The sequence below is a fragment of the Typopeltis vanoorti genome, chromosome 12, assembly GCF_054136105.1.
Source record: "Typopeltis vanoorti isolate ZY-2024b chromosome 12, IOZ_Tvanoo_1.0, whole genome shotgun sequence".
In the NCBI taxonomy this organism is placed as follows: domain Eukaryota; kingdom Metazoa; phylum Arthropoda; class Arachnida; order Uropygi; family Thelyphonidae; genus Typopeltis; species Typopeltis vanoorti.
In genome coordinates, this window is record NC_143560.1 from 53,448,603 (window position 1) to 53,472,532 (window position 23,930).

The window sequence follows — 23,930 nt, forward strand, 5'->3', positions numbered from 1 at the left end:
TACCAAGTATTATAACAGTAACAAAATTGAGGTTTACAGTTTACAGTCAACTTTCTCCACATTAGTGTGTTATTTGTACAGAAGCTGCAAAGAAGTTAAGATTGATTAGTATATAGTAGAGAAAGTTAAGAATCTTATGCCTTGTAGCTAATTTTGATGCAAAAGGTGGAACTGGCAAGGATACAATACACACAGTGAGAAATTAACAATAGAATTGAATAAAACATGGAATCGATCAAATATAATAATTAAAGCAAAATAATGCTCTTTAGTAGCATCATAAAATGCAGAAGATAAATTAGTTTTCAAATAAAGCTTTTGCATAGCAATATCAAAAATATTTATGCCATATTATATAATAAATGATTTATATAAACAGATAAAGCTAAAAATGTATTTCTGAAATAAAACAAGGAAGATGGAAATGCATGGGCTATGAACTGGGAATGGATAAAAAAATTGTAAGGGAGCTTTGACATGACTCTGGGAAGGAAAAAAGGAAAAGAAAGACAAAATTAACTTGATGAAGAATGACATAAAATTGGCTAGATGGGAGAGAGGCAGAAGTAGTTGGAAGTGATTGGAGTAACTGCAGGAGGTGGATCTTGGCTTTGTGTGCCACAAGACAAAGTATATAGGTAAATTGTTATTACTAGTTTGCCATGTTTCACTAATACCAATAACTTTTAGACAAATTATGTCTTCTAAGGCCACAAATCATTCTTCTTATTTCTAAATATTTGTGGCATTTGTTCATGTACAAATAGAAGTATTTAGAAAATGAGTATATAGCTCTTCTATAGTGCATGTTAATTCAAACATCAATATAATGCACTCACTCACTCAAGCTACTGAAAATTACTGGTCAAAGCTGCAGTAATACAATTACTGTAGCTAAAAGCAATTCACCATAGCAAACTATTCTTGTATGGTCCATATCAGTTTTTTATATTTGGAGTTGATGTACATAAGATTGATGGCATACATTAGAGAAAGTTAAGAATTTTATATACCTTGTAGCTAATTTTGATATTAAAGGTGGAACTGGCAAGGATATAATACACATGCACTCTCACCTTCCCAGTTATAATCCAATCCTGTAATATGCTAACTAATGTTCTTTCCCTCTTAGCTGTTACCTCCATATGAGGCATCTTTTTTTTCACCCCCCCCCCCAGCTTTAATTTCTCCTGATCACATTCACAGTTGTTAAATAGTCACCTTCCTCAAGCATACTCTTCTAGCTCATCCAAATAAACTCATACACATATGATACATCAAATGATTCAAGTCTTTTCTTCTGTTACATTCTTAACATTTCTCTCATCTCTTTTGCCATCTAAACCACGATGCTTTTCAAATTGTTTGTACCCATCACTGTCATTTCATATACACCTTCATAGCCATAGCTCCAGTCAAGCAGTTCTTGGAACACAAATATTTTGTTTCTCTATCTCCCACATTTGACTAGCTGCTACTCTCCCCCTTCCCCGCTTCTTACACTTTTGGGATTTCCTTAATTTCCTTTCTCAGGAATGAACTACAAGTTTTTACTCAAGAAGATAGTTTTAAATATATTTTCAAAATTCAATTTTCCGTTCTGATTGAAATTTGATGCATTCTGTAAATAATAAAACTAGCTTCTTGAGTATGCCAGTAGACAAATATATCTCAACATAATGTTTTCTCTCTTTATTCTTGAAGTATTTTATTTTTCCTATAGCATGATTATTTACTATCTTGTATGCACATATGCACTTTTTTTTTTTTTTTTAAGAATAACTTTTGCTAAGCATGACTGTGAGTTTTGCATTATTCAAGGTTGGTGACCAACAAGCCTCTATGTTTGGAGAATGCTGTTTTGAAGTAGGAGATGTCAAATGCACAATGGGAACTGGTTCATTTTTTAATATAAATACTGGAAATAGGCCTCATGCTTCATATAAAGGTAAAATCATCACTTTTTAAATGTTTCTCTTAAAAAAAATTCCTTTGAAATTTAAAAATCATACTTTTGAGCATAAACACTGTTTTTATACTTGCTTAAAGTTCCATTTCAATTTGTCACTATATTAGTGCTTATTAGTTTCTTTAATTTCTCCTGATCACATTCACAGTTGTTAAATAGTCACCTCCCTCAAGCATACACTTCTAGCTTTACCTCAAGTTGTACCTCAAGGGCTCACTTTAGTGAGTATGCGATTTTGCGATGTGGCTGCACGTCGCATAAGGGGTATGCCCTAGCCCTTATATCATTTTCTCTTTGACTCATATCATAGTTTGAGCTTGCATTGAAGTTTTACGACCGGATGCCCTTCCTGACATCAACCCTCGCCATTTATCCGGGCTTGGGACCGGCACCTATTGAGGCTAGCTTGCCTCCTTCAGTGGCTGCATAAGATGAAATGACTTAGCAAGATAGGAAAGACTCACCCCTGAAGGAGGCAAGCTAGCCTCAATAGGTGCAGGTCCCAAGCCCGGATAAATGGCGACGGTTGATGTCAGGAAGGGCATCCGGTCATAAAACTTCAATGCCAGCTCAAACTATGATATGAGTCAAAGAGAAAATGATATAAGGGCTAGGGCGTGCCCCTTAAGCGATGCGCAGCCACATCGCCCTACAGCTGCGAGAAGTGGACGAGGGCTACCGCATTAAGGGCGGGTGCGGTTAAAGAAGCGAGCCCAGCAGGTGGAGAGGATGTTGCGAGTGGGAACACTGAATGTTGGAAGCATGACTGGAAGGGGAAGAGAGGTGGCAGACATGATGAGGAAGAGGAAGTTGGACATTTTATGTGTGCAGGAGACAAGATGGAAGGGGGAAAAGGCAAAGGAACTGGGAGATGGATATAAATTGTTCTACTCTGGAGCGAATAACGAGGGAAGAAATGGTGTAGGAATTGTGGTGTGTGGCAGAATGAAGGGTGAAGTACTGGAAGTGGGTAGAAGGAACGACAGGATCATGCGAATGAAATTGGGTCTTGGAGAAGAGCAGGTGGTCGTATTATGTGTATATGCCCCGCTAGTCGGTTGTACAGCAGAGGAGAAAGATGAGTTCTGGAGCGTGTTAGATGAAGAAATGAGGGAACTGGAAGAAAATGAGATGGTGATTGTCGGAGGTGACTTGAACAGACACATAGGGAGACAGAATAGAGACTGTGAAAGGGTGCATGGTGGCCACGGAGTGGGAATGATGAACCAGGAAGGAGAGAGGGTTGTGGACTTTGCAGTAGCGTTTGATCTGGCAATTGTGAACTCATTTTTCTACAAGAGGGAAGAACATTTGATAACATTTAGGAGTGGTAACAACAGTTCACAAATACACTACATTTTGACTAGAAGAAAACATCTTAAGGTTGTTACAAATTGTAAAGTAATTCCACAGATCAAGTAGCACAGCAACACCGACTGCTGTGCGCAGACTTTAAAATAAGATCGAAGATAAGATTCTCTGGATGCCATGGGATGAAGACAATTAAGCGGTTTTGCTTAAAAGAGGAGAGTGTGAGGAATCTTCTAGGGAGAGGGTGTTAGAGTGGATTTTGGATGGACTGGAAAGTGTACAAGATTGGTGGAAACACAATTCAAAAGTAATCCTGAGCTGTAAATCGAGGTGCTTGGTGAGACATCTGGAAAGATTAGAGAGCAGAAGGAGGGTTGGTGGTGGAATAATAATGTAAAAGTGGCAGTGACAGCTAAGAGGAAGGCAAAGCAGAAGTGGGATGAGTCAAGAGTGGAAGAGGACAGAGAGGTGTACAGAGAGAGAGAAGCCAAGAGAGTTGTGGCACAGGCGAATATCAAGATCTGTATGATCAATTAGAAACAAAGGAAGGACAGAGAAAAATTTACCAACTAGCGAAATGTAGAAATAAAGCAGCAAAGGACATCTTACATGTGAGGCAGATCAAAGACGCTGAAGGAAGAGTATTATGGAGGGATGTGGACATAAGAAACAGATGGAAAATATACTTTGAGGGACTTTTGAATGAGGAAAATGCGAGGACTCACAGAGAAGATGGACAGCCTTCTGAGGGGATGGTGCAGAACATCAGTAGAGTGGAAGTGACGGAGGCCATGAAGAGGATGAGGAATGGAAAAGCGGTGGGCCCCGACAGAATTCCAGTGGAGGCATGGAAGGCACTGGGGGGGGGGGATTCACCTGCTGTGGGACCTGTTCATGAAAGTTTGCCAACAGGAAAATATACCCGAGGAATGGATGGAGAGTACTCTTGTTCCCATCTACAAGGGTAAAGGGTATGCACAAGACTGTAAAAATTACAGAGGAATAAAGTTGATGTCCCACATAATGAAAATCCTAGAAAGGGTTCTTGATGGTAGATTGAGGAAGGAGGTGGAGATTGCAAAGGAACAATTTGGCTTCATGCCTGGTAATCAACAACTGATGCTATCTTTGGGTTACGGCAGATGGAAAAGTATCGAGAGAAACAAAGGGAGCTACATCTGGCATTTATTGATCTGGAGAAAGCATACGATAGAGTGCCAAGGCAAGAAGTCTGGAGGTGTCTGAGGGAGAAGAAGGTTCCGGAGAAATATGTCAGGTTGGTGTGGGAAATGTACAGAAATGTGAAGACAAGTGTTCGGACCTGTCTGGGACAGACAGAAAGTTTTCAAGTAACAGTTGGCTTGCATCAAGGGTCAGCATTAAGTTCGTTTCTGTTTAATATTGTGATGGAGGTGGTAACAGAGGAGGTGAGAGAAGATGCACCTTGGACAATGTTGTATGCAGATGACATCTTGCTGTGTGCAGATTCAAGAGAAGAAGTGGGAACTAAACTGGAAAGATGGAGAAAAGTACTGGAAGAGAGAGGTATGAGACTGAGCAGAAGTAAGACAGAGTATGTGTTGCACAGTGGGCAGCTGACAGGAGACGGAGCTGGAAGGAAATGTCATCAGGAAGGTGAGAGACTTTAGATACTTAGGTTCAACAGTGGAAAAAGATGGAGGAGCTGAGAAGGAAGTGGGATGCAGGATACAAGCGGGTTGGAGGAACTGGAGGGAGATGGCTGGAGTGTTATGCGATAAGAGGGTGCCGATCAATCTGAAAGGCAAAATCTATAGGACAGTAGTGAGGCCAGCTATGACATATGCTATAGAAACTGTGGCCCTGAAGAAAAATAACATCAGCAGGATGGAAGTAGCAGAGATGAGAATGCTTAGGTGGATGTGCGGTGTGACCAGAAAGGATCGTCTGAGAAATGACTGTCAGGGGAACAGTGAAAGTTATGAACTTAGGAGCGAAAATACAGGAGGCAAGGTTGAGATGGTTTGGTCATGTGATGAGGAGGGAGGACGAATATGTGGGAAGAAGGGTCATGCAGATGGATGTGCAAGGAAGGCAGAAGCATGGGCGGCCAAAGAAGAGATGGAGGGAGCTGGTAGAAGAGGACTTGAGGATGAAGAACTTGGATGTGGTGACAGCCCAAGACAGGAAGGTGTGGAGGAGACTCATTATCAACAGTAACCCCACCATTAATGTTCTTCTTCTGCAGAAGAAGAAGGAATCAATTGTGATTCCTATCCTTAATTCCATTCAGGATAAAGCCTTATTAGTATATTAAACTTATTAGTATTTTATTAATTAATGCTTATTAGTATATTAAACCACTATTTTATAAGGCTTTATCCTGAATGGAATTAAGTACACATCCTTAATCAGAGTTGGGCATATATCAGTTTGAAAAATTTAAGCACTGTACCAGATCAAGATCACCATTATGCTTAAAATTTCCATCCTGGCAGCTAGCAGTTTTTTCTAACAATTATTCTTTTATTCATATTTGTAGTTTATTTATTGCAATTTTGCATAACATTGGGAATGATTTGGGTTACTAATACAGAATTCACTTCCATATCTACCAAGATTATTTTTAAATAAAATTTATTCAACTGGTATCCCCCCAGTAGAATGGAAAAAAGCAATTGTGATTCCTATCTTTAAAAAAGGTAATAGAGATGACCCTAAAAACTATAGAGGTATCAGTATATTAAATTCCTGTTACAAAATATATAGCAGAATCTTAAATAGCAAACTAATGAAATATTCCTAAAACTTTATTTTAGAAGTATAGAATGGATTTAGAAAAGGACGATCATGTATAGACCTGTCCTTTTGCTTAAAATTAATAATAGAGAAAAGAAGAGAATACAATTTAGAAACACATGTTGCATTTATTGACTTTGAAAAAGCATTTGACAAAGTTAATAGAAACATATTATTTAACATATTAAAAGAAAGACAAATACCAAATAATATCCTAAAAGCTATCACACGTATATATGAAAATAATCAAATACAAATAACATATACGAGAGAGATAAACCAAGGGGTCCGACAGGGATGTCTGTCCCCTCTCAGCAACTCTTTTTAATATCTACTTAAATGAAATAATAATAAAATGGAATAAAAATTTACATCAAGGAATTAAACTTTCTCCTACAATAAACTTAAACACTCCTCTTTGCCGACGACCAAATAATAATTACAAATTCTGAAGATAACTTACAGAAAGCTATTTTAGATCTAAATAAGATAGCCAAAGATTATGGTATGATAATAACAGAAAAATCAAAAACTATGGCCTTTAAAGGACAAGATCCAGCAAGAACTAAAATAGTAATAGATAACAAGATCTTAGAACAGGTGAATTCATTTAACTACCTAGGATGCATGATCACATATGAAAATGAAAAAGATATAAACATAAAAATTGCAAAATATTTAAAAATAACAGGTGTAATTAACTCTATATTTAAATCAAACCTAGTTCAAAAACAAACCAGACTAAAAGTATACAATACATTAGCCCTACCAGTCTTAATGTATGGAAGCGAAATCTGGACAATAAAACAAAAAGACAAAGATTAACAACAGCAGAAATGAAGTTTATGAGAAAAACTGAAAAGTATACCCTATTTGATCACAAAAGAAACAAAGAAATTATGAAAGAATTAAACCAAGAACCAGTAATAGAAAAAATTAAAAAAATATAAACATAAATGGATGGAACACATTCAAAGAATGAAAACAGAAAGATTACCAAAATAAGCCTTAAAGTATAAGCCATTAGGAAAAAGAAAACCAGGATGTCCTCTCAAGCGATTCAACGATGACTTCTAAGGCCGGAACAGCCCATGCTAGGCCTTAATCCTCGATATGCATGATGATGATGATGATCTACCAAGATTGTAATATGTCTTCTCTCTGCTATTATGAGATATCACATTTATTTTTACATTTAGGAGCAAAAAGAGAAAAATTTTAGTGTTTCATATGTAAATATTTAATTAAAATTCTAATATTTTATTATTTTTAATTGGTATTTCTTTAGTCTATATAAAATATCTTTGTCTATCAAAACTATTTGACAGACAAAGTATTTATGAAGAAAGAAAAGAGACTCACCTCAAAAATTTTATTTCTGGAACTTTAAAATTTGAAAGAAGAAAATATTAAAATTTCGGAACAAGTTCTTGCAATTGAAGAATTGTAATCTTGTTTACTTTAGAACAAAGTGAATACTCACTTTGTTTAGTATAGCGAGAGAGAGCAGGAACAACCATTGATTATAAACAGAATATATTCTGGAAGAAAATGGCAGTCTTGGAAAGAAATATAAAGGAAGAATGCTTTTTTTTCTTTTATTTTTTCTTTGTTAAGAAGAAAGCAAACAGTTTTCACGAATGTTCCTCTTAAAGGATGCTAAGTTGAAATTTTGAAGAAAACTGTTAAGAAAGGATTATGTAGTTTTCCTGAAGTAACAATCCTATTTATAATATTGACTAGTGCTTTCTTGATTGTTATAAACAGAATATATTCTGGAAGAAAATGGCAGTCTTGGAAAGAAATATAAAGGAAGAATGCTTTTTTTTCTTTTATTTTTTCTTTGTTAAGAAGAAAGCAAACAGTTTTCACGAATGTTCCTCTTAAAGGATGCTAAGTTGAAATTTTGAAGAAAACTGTTAAGAAAGGATTATGTAGTTTTCCTGAAGTAACAATCCTATTTATAATATTGACTAGTGCTTTCTTTTGCTCATTGCTGTGTTTTAAATAAGGAAGAAAATAAATTTCTTTACTCTTAAAGATAGCAGAAGTTTTCAGAAGAAGTAACTTTACAGTCATCTTAATTCTCTGTTTCATGTGAAAGAAACAAAAGGAACTATAATAAATTTAATTTAATCCTTTATCCAAGTGTAAGCAAACAAATTTTGCTCCTGAGGTATCTTCAGGACTGAGGCAACTCATAGTAACGGTGGACCAAGCTCTCATCACTTGTATTAGTGTCTCCCATAATGCAAAGTACATCTCCTTGCGGACATGTAATGCTATGCATTAAGGGAAGGGCCACTACCCAGAACGGTTTCGACCTTTATTGAGGTCTCGTCAGTTCCATCAAGATGTTCCATCATTCTTCTAGTTGCACTGTGGGAAGCACTTAGACTCTGCAAGTCCATTATATCATCTTAATAGTATCTTCATAGCACCTTTATTAGCTTTGTCCTTTCCAGGTTGGTATTTTGACAACTGGATAATTCCCCTCAAATTATTCATTCAGTTAGCTACTTTCATCTGTTCTTCTATAAACTGCGTCCTCTCGAACATCCTGGAACGTACAAAGTTCTCTGTGCCTGCAGTCCACGTACTTTGGGAAGACTGGTAGATTAGTTAACATCCACTTTGAAGAACACAAAAATTACATCCGCAATCATCTGTATGGCAAGCCGGAATTGGCAGACTGGATACTCTTTTGCATAAGAATAAATGGAGGAAAAGATCTATATTACATATTCTCTCAGACCTATGATGACATGTGTTTTCAGAATTATCATTGGCTATGAAGCACACTCTCCCATCCTCAACAAGTATGGTTGCATTAATTTACCAACGATCTGTGAGATTGTTATTTTGAGACCTGATAACCTGACTTTTCTAAATTAATTTTATAGTTATCTGGCCTATAGAGTGTGCCATTGTAAGGACATTAGTTCTGTTTCTATTTAAAATTTGAATTGCTTCTTAATATTACTTACATTACTTACTTCAGTGCTGTGTGCCTGTCAGTAATTGTGCTCTAACAATGCTGAGTAGAAATCCAGAAAAAAATTAGTAAGTTTATTAAATGTATTCTTCCCCCTCCCTTTTTTTTTTCCCTTGATGTTTATATTTATACTGTGAAACATTATTATGAAGTCCCCCTCAAATCATTCTCATTATTGTTAATGTAGAAATTAGAGCGCAGCAGCTGAAGTGCATTGTGCTGTGGAACAACGATAGTTTTTGCTTTTTCTCTGGATCAATCCACCTTGCATTACTCTCTGAGATCTATACGTCAGCCACCCACTTGTCTGTGTCACCAGTTTCATGACCATCTCCAGTTTATCCGGTTTACCTAATACAAATTTGTTCACTATCCTGGCAGATATCCTTGCAAAGTTTAGCAGTATTGTGGTGTCACCATTTATCTTATCAAACTCAACTATCACTTTAGTGTACAAAGCAAATAAATTACTGAGCCATTATTTCTTCTTGATGAAGCCATGGTGTTTCCCATAGTGTCACCTATTCCTGAATTTTCTCTTTAACCACCTTTTCCAGTACTTTAATGATCATTCATGAGTGATCTATAATTTGCTAGCTCTGTATTGGAGCCTCCTTTATATAATGGAACTATTTTGACTCTTTCCACTCCCTTTTGGATCCTACCAGTGCTTAAACAGCCAGGTTGATATCTTGTCCAATTCATTGGCTGTATTCACATAGAAATTTCCTAATATCCTAGGCACCTCCCCTTGTTTACCTATATTCCAATATTGGTCTTTATCACATCAGTCACTCTATTTTCCCCACTCAGATGATGCTTTGCATAGTGATCACCCAGTAATTCAACTGTATTTGCTTGTGTGAGCAAAATGATGGATGTTACAAATCTCTGCAATGTTCTGTGTTTTGTTGACTTAAAATTTATCAGTTCATCACATGACAACATTGTTTTTGTATGTAAATACTTTAAAATGTATTTGTGATACCTGAAATCAGATTTGTATTTTATATTATACCTGTGGCTTCTTATTACCTCATCCCCTTTCTTGGAAAATGCAACCCCTTTTTGTTGTGAAGTCAGCCTTAACAACTTTATTATAATGAAGTGCATCCTATTAAAAATATTTAAATAGGGCATACCAATTGTAACAACTTTCCAAATAGTTCCTAATTTTGCTAAATAATTTTTCAGAAGCTCCTGATTTATGGAGCCTCTTGTGTGTATGAACACACACTTAGCCAATTATTAGCGGCATCTCTATGCTTAATCAAATTGACCAGTGACACGAATATCTATATGATTGGCACTGGCTATAAGTAGGTAGTAGGTTGTTCCTATCATGAAACAGCATTTGTTCAGTGGTGTGTGTATATGAGAGAGAGAGAGAAGGGGGGTGGGGGGCAAAGTCACTCCATGACTGAGTGGGAATGAGGTGGGATCTGATAAGAGTATCTCAAAAAGCACTTTCTTGCTATGATTACCTTGCAACAGTCACCAGTAGACACTATGATTGACCAGGTTACTATGTAGTATAACCACAGACTCTAAGATAATGTATTGGACTGAACTATGCATGGAACTTTTCCAAGATGGGTATAACAGCAGTTGACCATTGAGGATACCATGCTTCTCCAACAAAAACAAGCAGCCGTGGCTTAAACATCAGTATTTCTAAACACAAGAGAACTAGAAAAGGTCATATGAAGTGATGAGTTTCAGTTCCTGTTATTTCATGCAAATGAAAGGATATTGTGACAAAATGCAGCCACAGATTCATCACATTAGTTATAAGTACAAGAAAGTGGTGTGTGTTGGTTTAGGATCTACTTTTATGGTACTTCCAGCCAACCTGAACATTATTACCAACCAAGTATACCCATTCATATTGATCAGTTATGCTGTGTGTGTGATGAGTACTTCCATTCAGGATAGTATTTCATATCAGTATGTGTTACAGCACCTCACTTTCATTGGGAATTTGTGGGTGTTGTGGGAGCCCACTGCCAGTAAAGCTGAAGAAGTTGCAAGCATTTATTGCATCTAACTAGGGTAGGATACTTGTGGTGTGAGGAGAATAAAAAAAAAAAAAAAAGAGAGATTTCAAACAATCCTGTTTGAGACTTCTGCTTATGAGGAATAAAGACCTTACTAATATTCATACATATAGCAGAATTCAAATCTTGCCTTCTCAGGTTAAAATAGTAGCTTTACTTTGACTTCAGTTTGGCTAGTAATATCAGTTAAAAATGTATATTATATAATTATAAAATTTTATACCAAAACTTTACATGAAATGTTTGTTTATAGGATCATTTTGAGATTGGAACCTCCTTGAGATAAATTAAAAAAAAAAAAATATTTTATTTATAAATAAACAGTTTTAATTCTATTAATACTACCTAAGATATCAAAACAGTGCCTATCCAATCATAGCAGATGTGAATAATTTTTCACCTTGTGCCAATATCACACCTCTCAAGTTTGGCACAGAAATGCTAGGAAAGTTTGTACTTTCACTATGCAGAACATAGTGAAAGTAGTTTTCTGAAAATTAATCCAATTTTAATCCTCTTACATCATAAACAGGTCTTTAACCCTCTCATGCATGAATTTTTATATTCATTTATAAAAAATTATAATGATGATACAGTACCATTTAATCTTATAGTATTACCATGAATTCATTAATTTTGCTAAATTTGTGCCCTGTATATGTTAAAAATGATCTCCTCATATGAGGCCCTTATACATGAGAGGGTTAAATCAACTTTACTTTGATATAAGCATAGGTTATTGAATTGACAAAATTATTCATGTGTTTTTCCAGGTTTATATCCAATAGTAGCATGGACAATAGGTGATGAAGTAACTTATGCAGCAGAAGGAATGGCACAAGACACTGGAACAATTATCTCTTGGGCTCAACAACTTGGTGAGCTTATAGTTATACCTGCTCTCCTAAAAAGAAAAAAAAAATCTAAATACCAATCTAATACTTAAAACTTTCTGAAATATAATGGGAAAATGCCAGCATACATCCATACTGGACTTGTCCTTTTATTCTCTGTGTATTTATGTGAGAGATTGACAGTGTAAACTGTAAATATAGTACCATAACTTCATTTATGCTTAAATTTTCTCAAGGAAGAATACAATTATGTACATATTACTAAAATCGCATTTCCATACTTTTATGTGATACAAGTTACTCCAGTTCATGCTTTGTTTTTTAAAGTATCTCTATATCTGACTCTGGTAGTACCTATTAACTAATGAAGTTTGTAGTTATAGGGGTTCATCCTATTTTGAAGAAGCTAATTTTGGAATAAATATTAAAAACAAAAGTTAAAATAAGAAACCTAAAAGTAACTTAGAATATATAAGAAAACGAACTTACCTAGTTTTGTTTTGGGAGGCAGTGACTCCTCTGTTTACACTGTTCTTGATAACTTCGTGTGAATTGAAAATTGCATAAATGATGTGATTTTCAGCTCTATTTAAGGAAATTACAATGTAGACAAAATATTTATTACAATAAATTTAATTAATATTTTTCAGCAAAGTCGATTACTATCATCAGGAACATGTGCATAATATGTGCATACAGGAACAACATGTGGTAAATGACAGTATAATATGTGCATACAGGCATGTATGCACATATTATACAGCTGCAAGGGACACCTGCTTTGTGTTAGTTCCTGAGTGCACATACCATATCTTTATGTTCCTGAAGATGGCAATGTGACGTTGCCGAAATATAGAAGTTATTCATTAAAGTTACCTTTAATTAATATACTTTATATGCTTTGTTAATTCCGTAAACTAATTACCAGTTAAGCATATTTGTAAGTCTTCTGCTTTCCATTGCATGACCTCCAATGATTTAATTCTTGTCATTGATGGAGGACAACATAATCAAATAGTTTTACTGCAGATCACAAAATGTTTCCTAGAAAAAAAGATTATTCTAAAACAAACAAAAATTACAATAAAAAAAAATAGCAAAAATCCAACTAAAAAATATAAAAACGTCAGTAATATATGAAAAAAAAATTTTTATCCATATCCACTACACTCACATTTCAGGGCCTTAAGAATAATATAAATGATATACACTACCACTTATCTAAACCAGACTTGTTATTCCTAACAGAACCTTAGCTGACAATCTGGTTTAGATGACCATAAGTAGTGGTGGTGTACATCATTTATATTATTCTTAAGGCCCTTGACTGTCATTTGCATGACCTCCAATTATTTAATTCTTGTCATTGATGGAGGACAATATAATCAAATAGTTTTACTGCAGATTACGAAATGTTTTCTAGAAAAAAAAAAATTCTAAAACAAACAAAAAAATTATAATAAAAAAAAATACAACTTACATAATTCCTTCTGTTGTAATCCCATGTTAGAGAAAGCCATATTTTCACCTTTCACATTGATCTTCTCTGGCTCAAAATTTCCTTGCCACACTTCATTGCATTCATTTGCTGTCTCTTCGCTCTCTTCACATTCGGACTTCTTTGATTATCTATCCCTAATACTTGATTTTTTTGCAGTCCAAATACCCAAACGTAATTATTCTCCTAAGAGATTTCATTGCCCACAACTCAGACTGTCTTCCTTTCTCCATTTCCAGATCAAGTTGGTGGAGATGTTGATCAGTTTGCTATTAGCAACCACCTAAATAGTCAGTTTATCCATCAAAAGACCAGTGCCAGCCTGGTTGGCCAAGTGGTTAGCATATCCACTCTCCAGCCAAATGCTGCGGGTTCGAATCCCTCCGTGGGCATGGATGTTTGTGATTATTATTATTATTCAGCCTCCATGGAATCAAAAGACTCATCGCGGGAGGTCCTTCCTGGGAAACACAAAGTCTATCAAGACTCGTGGGAGATCTTGTGTTTCCTAAGATCCCTCTTAGGAAACACAATATCTATCATACCATTCCTTAACTCATTGACCGTTCTTGCTCTCACCACGCTATCAGGCAATGCATTCCATGGTTTAACCACCCTCCATACAAAGAAACCACTCCTCACCCTCTTGCTCACAGTTTCCTTTCATAACTTCCAGGGATGGCCCCTTGTTATCACGCCTTCACGCTGTTCAACCAAGTGAAAGAACTCCCCAGTGTCAACCCTGTAACCACCTCTCAACTGCTTAAAAGTCTCAATCATATCACCTCTCCTTCTTTTATCCACTAAACTCTATAGTCCACATTCCCTCAGCTGATCCTCATAACTAACATTGTCCAGTCCTGAAACCATCTTTGTTATCCGCCTTTGTACTCTTTCCACAGTTAATTTATCCCCTTCAAATCCTGGGGACCAAATCTGTGAACAATAGTCTAAGTGTGGTCTTATACAATGGAATGATAACTCTTTTATCTCTGCTGGTCAGTGTCCTTCTCATTATTGCAGCAATTCTCTGTGTTGCCTTCACCACCTTTGCAATATGTCCCCTAAATTTCAGGTTTCTATCAATCATCAACCCCAGATCTCTTGTCTCCCCTACTTCCTCCAGTATTGCTCCTCCAATAGAGTATGCAGCATCCTATCGATGTGTCCCAAACCTCAAGAGACCTTACATTTTGCTGCATTAAACCAATACCCCTAGGGGTCACTAGATCACTAGAGGTCAGGCTAGGAAAAAGGATTAACTATGTAGATTTAGTTTACCGGTATACAGGGGGGCATGAACATATAGCTTGGTTCCTTATACACTTGTATTCTTCCGATGATGACCTCGATACAGGGTTTGAAACGTTAAGTTTTATTTTATTAGTAATTAATAAAATAATGTATTCAGCACGTGTGTTTTTGTCCCTAAATTTACAAATATGATCTCATTTATTCCGGATACTCCTGGCATTGGTGTAAAGCATAAAAATGCCATTGTTTCTATTAACCAGCATTATTCCCTTTAGACTCTACTGGGCTCAGCGTTACCTGATGTCATCCCCCTTCTCCCAAGTACCCATTCTTACAAGGCCACCCCTGCTATCATCCACCCTGGGACGCATGACTCGTTCAGAACAGCAATCTCTCCAGATGCCTACGTCCATCTTCATTCAAATGCAAGCGGTCTCTCGCATACAATTCCTCTCTATCCTCGAACACTCTCCAAGCATCCACATATTCCAATCCTCTCTTCTGACACATTATAGCTATTATGTTATTCATTATTACTGCTCTTCTGCTCAGCTATTCACTATCATACCTAGCCAACACACACACTATCTTTACTCTCTGTGTCTTCTTTCGCACAACCTCAAGCAAGAATCTCATATCTCTCGCTGCCCAATTTACATGACCTGTCAAGTCATTTGTTTCTACCATACAATCATTTCATCCACCCTTTCACTCCTCTTAATTGCCATAGCCACACTTTCTATCATTCCTCCAGGCAAACACTCCTCACGCATCCTAACTTGAACACCACGGATCATTGAGTCCCCATATATTACACCTCTCACCACCCTGTTCCTCGATTGCTCGAGTGCATCCCTCACTCTGTCTCTCTCTCTCCTCTAACACTTTCTGTCTGTCTTCCCCTACTTACCTGCCTTCCTGACAGTGATGTCAGGAAGGCAGGTAAGTAGGGGAACACAGTACTCTTGCATTCCTCTCATTCCCTGTCTCTCCTACTGTTTCCATTCTCTCCTCTTCTCTCATTCCCTCTCTTATACTGTACCCATTCTCTCCTCTTCTAACATTCCCATATCTCTCTCATTCCCTCTCTTCTACTGTTCCTATTCACTACTCTTCTACCATTCTCATAACTCTCTCTCTTTCCCTCTCTTTTACTGCTCCTATTCTCTCCTCTTCTACCATTCCCATAATTCTCTCTCTCTCTCTCTCTCTCTCTCTCTCTCTCTCTCATTCCCTCTCTTCTACTGTTCCTATTCTCTCCTCTTCTATCATTTTCATAACACTCTCTCACTCCTACTCTGATTTGCCTTGCATTCATCTCTTCCATTCGCCTAATCTCTTTCACCCTTCTCATCTCATTCCCTAAACATTCCACCTGCTCTTTCAGCTCATCTATCTCTCTCTGCAAGTCAGCCACTCTCATTTGCCATTCATCCTCCCAATTCAGACCATCTCCAAATACTTCACTATCATTCAACCTTTCCTTACTCCCCACTTGCATTATTTTATTTATATTTCTCTCGTCCTCTATCATACCACTCTGTGAAAATACTAGTGATGGTGGTGGTTGGCAGTAGATGGCATTGGTGTAGTTGCGGCTCGTTGTAGTTGGTGAATTGAGTTGAATAGTGGAGACAGAGTTGTAGAGTAGGTGCTGCCCTGCCCCCCCCACATCGAGTCTTTGGACTCCCTGGAGGTGTCAGATGATAATAATCCTGCTAACACCTTTTTTAATGAGCTCTCCCTACAGCTGACAATGTAGATAACAGTTCTCCTTTACTATGCACTTAGCATTTCATTACAGTGATGCCAAAAAGGAAGGCTTCCATGATTTCTACCCCTTTTCATGGCCTAATCTGCATCTATTCTCCTCATCCAAACAACCTGCTCTGATTGAATAATAAATAATTTTAACTGGAGTGAAAGTCTTCATCCATCCAAAATCCCCTCACTATCCCAACCCCCTAGTAGGCTAAATTGGGTGTCTCCTTGGTTGTTGGGAAGCTCTCATCTTCCATACTCCACCCTAACAGCCAAGAATATTCGATTTTGTCCATTAGAGGACACTATTTAGGACTTTAGGGGCCTATTTCAATAGACATGCTTCATCTTCATTACTTAGTGTAGTGCCTGCATGCATCTTATATTTTTTCCCTGATGATGATGGCAATTTGACTTTGCTAAAATATTGGAAGTATTAATTAGGGATGGTCTGAAGCAGGATTTGGCTGAAGCACCAAATAGTCGGTTTACAATTTGGCTGAAGCATACTAAATATAAATTTTATAAACAAATATTTTGGGGAAAAAACTCATTAAAAATTTATAAAAAAATATTAATGATTGTATATATATATATATATATATATATATTTTTTTTTTTTTGTTCAAAACATCAAAAAATCAGCTAATGTCTTTCATTCCCTTATAGAGAGACGAGGCCATTTTACCCCTATCTAGACTGAGTGGGCAGTTCAGTCTCAACTGGTAGCCAATCAGAGATAGCTGGCAAGACTAATTATAAGTGGCAACCAATGAAAAGACTGGCAAACCAGTGCAGCTGTCTCGTGGTTTCTAACAGGATATGTTATTGTTTGAAATAGTGTGGGTTCTACAGTTGATTTTGTTGAGTTTCCAGGAAAAAAAACTTGCTTGCTCATGCCAGAGATCGACTTGGGAATGTTGAAGAAAGGCGTAGAAAAAAGTCCCTCTAGTCATTTGTTTATATAATTCAATTTTAAACATTCTAAATTAAATTTTATAAACACATGACTAGAGGAACTTTTTTCTAAGCCTTTCTTCAACACTCCCCCCCCCCCCCGAGTTCCGGACTGGTAGGCCGGTTCTTTTGAATTCTGATGACTCGAAAGGGGCTACCCCCCACCATCCCCCGAGTTCCGGACTGGTAGGCTGGCTCTCCTTGAATCTTGAAGATTGAAAGGGGGATTCAGCCCAATCCCTTGAGTTCCGGACTGGTAGGCCGTTTCTCCTTGAATTCTGATGACTCGAATTTTGAAGACTCAAAAGGGGTGGTCCGTCCACCCTGGAGACTGTCCCACCCCCCGAGTTCCGGACTGGTAGGCCAGTTCTTAAATTATGATGACTCGAAAGGGGGGATCCCCAGTGCCTATGCCGCCCAACCCCCGAGTTCCGGACTGGTAGGCCAGTTCTCCTTGAATTCTGATGACTCGAATTTTGAAGACTCGACACTCAAGCTAGCCCCTGAGTTTCAAAACATTTCAAATAATTTGACAAAAAACGTGACACGAATGTTACAAAAATGGCTTATCATTTTATATTATAGAGTAGATATATTTGGCTATGAAATAAGCACATATCTTTAATATCTCCTATTTCCATTTATTTTATATCAAAGGGAAAGTAAAATTCTGCTTTCCCTAACTATAATAACTATGATATTTTTTAAGTACAAGCTGGGTGAAACTTACTCAGTGCATTAATAAAAGGTCATAACAGGTTGTGGCTAGAGTTCGTGTAGTTTTAATAGTGCAACCAAGGCCACTCTGATTCTAGTCTTGTTCTGATAAGCTTGCTTGTAATTTTCAAAACTACACTTTCTACATTTGGTTATAAATTATAGATGATCTATAATATCCTCTGTTTCTATATAGTAAAACGGTCATTTAATTTCCTAGAAAACATTGCATTTTAAAACAATACAATAAAAACTAGAACAAAAAATCAGATGACATTTCTTCAAATAACAAAAATAGTAATGGAACTTATTTTAAATTGTAAACTATAGAGAATAATTATGGATTTAATAATCAAAATGAATTTATAATAAATTATGATATAGGAAAGTGAATTTTTCAGCATTTTTGGAGTAGCATACATCTGGTATTTTATAAATATTTTCGACTTCTGGAAAAAACTCTTTCAAGGAATAAGCTGGTGGCTAGTGACAAAAGAAATATGTTTTATTCTGTGGAATAAGTTTATTCATTAGTGTTGGAAACCCTTATATTTGAACAATTGCACAAGATAAGGGGAAGTTTTTCCTGATTGGTTGCATTTGTTATGACACATGTAACAGGAATTTTACTGCTATGGCCGGCCAAATACCAAATCATTCTAGTGATTCGGCCAGAAAACCAAATATCTGAAAAACATGCCGAATATCGAAGCAAAACCAAATATTCTGTACATCTCTAGTATTAATTACATTTATTTTAGTTAATATATTAGTCTACATTGTAATTTCCTTAAAAAATAGTTGATATCCGTTCAGTAAATTGCCCTGAACTTATCTCATTCATATCACTTCTTTTTCTCTTATTTACTAATATCCTGCAATGAAGATTACATTCTGTGAACTTATTCCTCATGACCGACATTCCATAATCCACTGGAAACAAGGTTATTAGAAAGATATAAAGAGAGTGATGCAGCAAATTGTATGCAAAGTATAACATGCATGCTGAAAAAGTGACTAGTATAATAATTTTTTTTTATATAAACAAGGCATCATGGAATAACAGTAGCAAGGCTTATATGTTGGTTAGACATAACTGGTAATTAGTTTACGGAATTAACAACGTAAATGAAGTATATTAATTAAAGGTAACTTTAATGAATCACTTCTATATTTCGGCAACGTCACATTGCCATCTTCAGGAACATAAAGATATGGTATGTGCACTCAGGAACTAACACAAAGCAAATGAGGGAGAAAGCAAGAAACTAATATTGTTCCTAAAGTCCTAATGGTGCCCTCTTGCAGGCTAATTTGGTAGTCTTGGCAGTTGGGTTGAAGTTCTCATAATGAAAGTCTCCCAAATTTGGGGCAGTATCATGCACCCAAATTTGTTGAGGTTAGGACTGTTTTTTAGAGCTGCTGAAGATTCTTTGAATAATCTTTCGTATTTCAACTTGCTGCGATGAATTATTTTTGTTTTCTTCCAACGAATTTTATGGTGGGTATCTAAGGCATGGTCTGCCAGCCCAGAGCGGCTGTACTGGTGAAAACGGATGTAGTCTTGGTGTTCTGAAATCCTGATATTTGTTGTTCTGCTTGTTTGGCCAAAGTAGGACAATTTGCAGCTGCAAGGGACCTGGTATACACCTGGTATACTCATCGGCAAGAAAAGAATTCGAAAAAATACGTAGTCGGCACGTAAAAAAATACGAAAACCTGACGAAAAATTCTACTTCCTTACCACAGCCACCACTCAACACTGTAGTCAACCTCTCGTCGGCAGTTTTAAAGCCTGAAGCACTCACCGCACTTTCACGTGGTCACAATTTCGCCCTAGCTCCTAAAAGGATACCTGCTGAAGAAATCATGATCCAAATAGAGCGTGGGATTCGCAACCTGCCTAACCATATCGCCAACAACGTAAGACTGGATGTAGTCGGTGTTCTGACTAAAGCCAAACCTCCAAAAACCAACTTATCCAAAAACGAATATGCAGCCCTACAAGAATTGAAAAACAACAAAAAAATAGTAATCACCAAAGCTGATAAGGGAAGCGCCACTGTGGTACTCAATCAAAAAGACTACAAAGGTAAGCTAAATGCTTTAGTATTAGACCGTACTACTTACCTCCCCATTGAATACAATCCGACCAGCTCTCAGATTAGAACTCTCCACAGACTCCTTAAGAAAGTCACTTCTTGGCCTGTGGAAGTCACCAACAAACTTAAACCTTATAACTCTAGACCCCCCCCCCGATTATATGGACTCCCAAAAATACATAAACAAAATGTGGCATTGATTCCCCCACATATAAATTAGCCAAACATTTAGCCAAAACGCTCACACACTACACTGGCAACACACCATCACACATAAAAAACTCAGCCCACTTTAAAGCCAGTATAGAAAACCTCACACTCCAACACACTGACATAATGGTCAGTTTCGACGTCTCCTCCCTATTCACTAATGTCCCACTCAAAGAAACCCTTGAGCTCATCCAAGCCAAGTTTCCTCCCGATATCTCAGCCCTATTTCAGTTCACAATGAACTCAGGCTATTTCGTTTGGCAAGGAAAGTTCTACAAACAGATAGAGGGGACAGCCATGGGTTCTCCACTCTCCCCACCCTTGGCCAACTTTTATATGGAGACTTTTGAATAGAAAGCCTTAAACTCTGCCCCATAAAAACCCACTATTTGGCTTCGTTATGTGGATGATGTGTTTGCTATTTGGCCACATGTCTCAGACACACTCCACTCCTTCCTAACACACTTAAACAACCAACACCCCAGAGTCCAGTTCACCTTAGAAAAAGAGGAAAACAACACCCTCCCCTTCCTAGACACTTTAATCACCCGCCAGCTCAATGGATCTTTGGTTTTCTCTGTTTACAGAAAACCCACCCATACTGGCCGATACATTCACCAGCAATCCCACCACCCCCCTCACAACAATATGGGATGATAAAAACACTGTATAACAGGGCAAAATTAATCTGCTCAGATGACAAGGCCCTGACTATTGAACTAAACCACATCCTCGACACTTTCTTAGCCAATGGCTATAACCCCAAAAAAATCCAAAAAATACTAAAACCTGTAAACCACTACCCCCCCCTCCACAATAAAGATTACACCAAGTCTATCACCATCCCCTACATCCAGAGCACCTCTGAGAAAATAACCAATATTCTCAAAAAATATGACCTTACTTCCTGTTACAGACCATATAAAAAGTTGGCATCCCTTATCCGCTCTACCAAAGACCAACCACTCCCCTTAGACCTACCTGGTGTATACCAGGTCCCTTGCAGCTGCAAATTGTCCTACTTTAGCCAAACAGGCAGAACAACAAATATCAGGATTTCAGAACACCAAGACTACATCCTTTTCACCAGTACAGCCACTCTGGGCTGGCAGACCATGCCTTAGATACCTACCATAAAATTCGTTGGAAGAAAACAAAAATAATTCATCGCAGCAAGTTGAAATACGAAAGATTATTCAAAGAATCTTCAGCAGCTCTAAAAAAACAGTCCTAACCTCAACAAATTTGGGTGCATGAAACTGCCCCAAATTTGGGAGACTTTCATTATGAGAACTTCAGCCCAACTGCCAAGACTACCAAATTAGCCTGCAAGAGGGCACCATTAGGACTTTAGGAACAATATTAGTTTCTTGCTTTCTTCCTCATTTGCTTTGTGTTAGTTCCTGAGTGCACATACCATATCTTTATGTTCCTGAAGATGGCAATGTGACATTGCCAAAATATAGAAGTGATTCATTAAAGTTACCTTTCATTAATATACTTCATTTACGTTGTTAATTCCGTAAACTAATTACCAGTTATATCATGGAATAACTTTGAGTAATCATGAAAGGCTACTTACTTTTAAGATCACTCATATCTTATACTGTAATAATAATGATAAACTTGCTTGTTATAATAAATTAGTGAGTTTTTATATAAATTCCTGCATGTGAGAGGATTTTTAACAGATGCTTGAAGTAGAATGGAGGAAAAGATAATTCAGGTTTGAGGTTCGACTCAGACCAGCAGTTGTTTGTGTATCTTAGTGATGGCTGGAGCTGATTCAGCAGTAGCATCTATGGAAATACCAGGAGACAAGGTAGAAACAAATAATCACTAAGAAAGTAAAGTTAGCTTTTGAAAGAGAGATGTCATCATTTAACAAGATTGTCATCTTCCATATATGAGGGTGGGCTGAAAAGTTTTCTGCCTCAACCATAAATGGCAACACTATCGGCACAATTTTTTTTTCTAAGTTGATATTGATACATCTGTCATAAGCATTCATGTGAAATTGCAAGTCATTCTATCAAATAGTTTGTTTTATGCAGCTCTCTGAAGCAAAAGTGTTGTCTGCATCCCTTGAAATGGAAAAAATTGAGTATTGTAAGTATTATAAAATTCTTTGTAGAAGAAGGTTTAATGCCAAAAGAAATTCATTAGAAGTTTATAAAAGTTTATGGGCACTCTTCTCCTTTGTTTTCAACAATTAAGAAATGGGCTGCCAAGTTTAAACATGGCCTTACCAGCCTTGAAGATGATCCTCGTGAAGGATGTCCAAAAAGTGTAACAACACCAGAAATCATTGATCAAGTGAACAATATGGTATCAGATGATCGGCGAGTCAAAGTACGTGAAATTGCTGAGCCTATAAGCATTTCAAAAGAACGTGTAGGATATATTTTGCATGAAGAATTGCAAATGAAAAAGCTTTGCGCATGGTGGATGCCACGCTTGTTCACCACTGATCAAAAACGTACTCGCATGAAAATCTCTCAATGCTTGGAGCGTTTTAACAAGAATAAAATTGATTTTGTGCATCGATTTATTACTATGGATGAGACTTGAATTTCACCATTACACACCAGAATCCAAACAGCAGTGAAAACAGTGCAGAAGCTGGTTGTTCAGCACCAACGTCATGGCATCGGTGTTTTGGGATGCTAAAGGCATTTTATTTATTAATTATCTTGAAAAGAGTAAAACAATAACCAGGGAATATTATTATGATCTTTTAACCAGACTAGATGGAAAAATTTGTGAGAAAAGACCCAGTTTGCAGAAGAAAAAATTATCTTTCGTCAGGACAATGCACCTGCCCACAAAGTTGTTTTGGCAATGTGAAAATTAAGGGATCTGCACTATGAATTGTTGGAACATCCACCCTATTCCCCAGATTTGGCTCCTTCTGACTTCTGTCTCTTCTCAAAACTAAAAATTCTTCCTCACTGGTCAGCATTTTTCTTTGAATCAAGAGGTGATTGCAGCTGTAGAGGGATATTTTGCAGATCTTACTGAGAACCACTACAGGGACGGGATAATGGCGCTGGAGCATCACGGGAATAAATCTTAATGGAGATTATGTTGAAAAATGAAAATAATTTTGAAATTATAAATTCGTTTTCATTGTTAGGCCGAAAACTTTTCAGACCACCTTTGTATTATCGAGAATTTTTAGGAATGTTTTTGTTGCACCAGTCCAAATGTGAATATAGCATTCCAAGGTTAGTAAATTTGGGATTTTTACTGTTGTATAAATGAGAAATAGTGTCTTCATTGGAAAAGTTATGTGTATTTTGGGGAAGCTTAGAGAACTATGGTTATGTTCATATACCAGGAAAGAGAAAGGTATATGTCAACCCTCAAAAAGAGAAATAGGATCTTATCTGGATATCTGAGTATTATCAAATGTGAGGAGAAATCTAGTAAGCTCTTCCTTTTAAGAAAGAAGAGAAGGCAATGTT

At 36.9% G+C, this 23,930-nt stretch overlaps 1 protein-coding gene across 3 annotated transcripts in view; it reads left to right on the forward strand.

The window, feature by feature from the left end:
• Positions 1-23,930, forward strand: part of LOC150100793 (glycerol kinase 5) — a 329,559-nt gene that overhangs the window by 204,060 nt on the left and 101,569 nt on the right. For all 3 annotated transcript variants that reach the window (XM_090401274.1, XM_090401275.1, XM_090401276.1), the window contains exons 11-12: positions 1,822-1,948; positions 11,884-11,988. In XM_090401274.1, the coding sequence (XP_090257400.1) occupies positions 1,822-1,948; positions 11,884-11,988 (232 nt within the window). The remainder of the gene's footprint in view (positions 1-1,821; positions 1,949-11,883; positions 11,989-23,930) is intronic.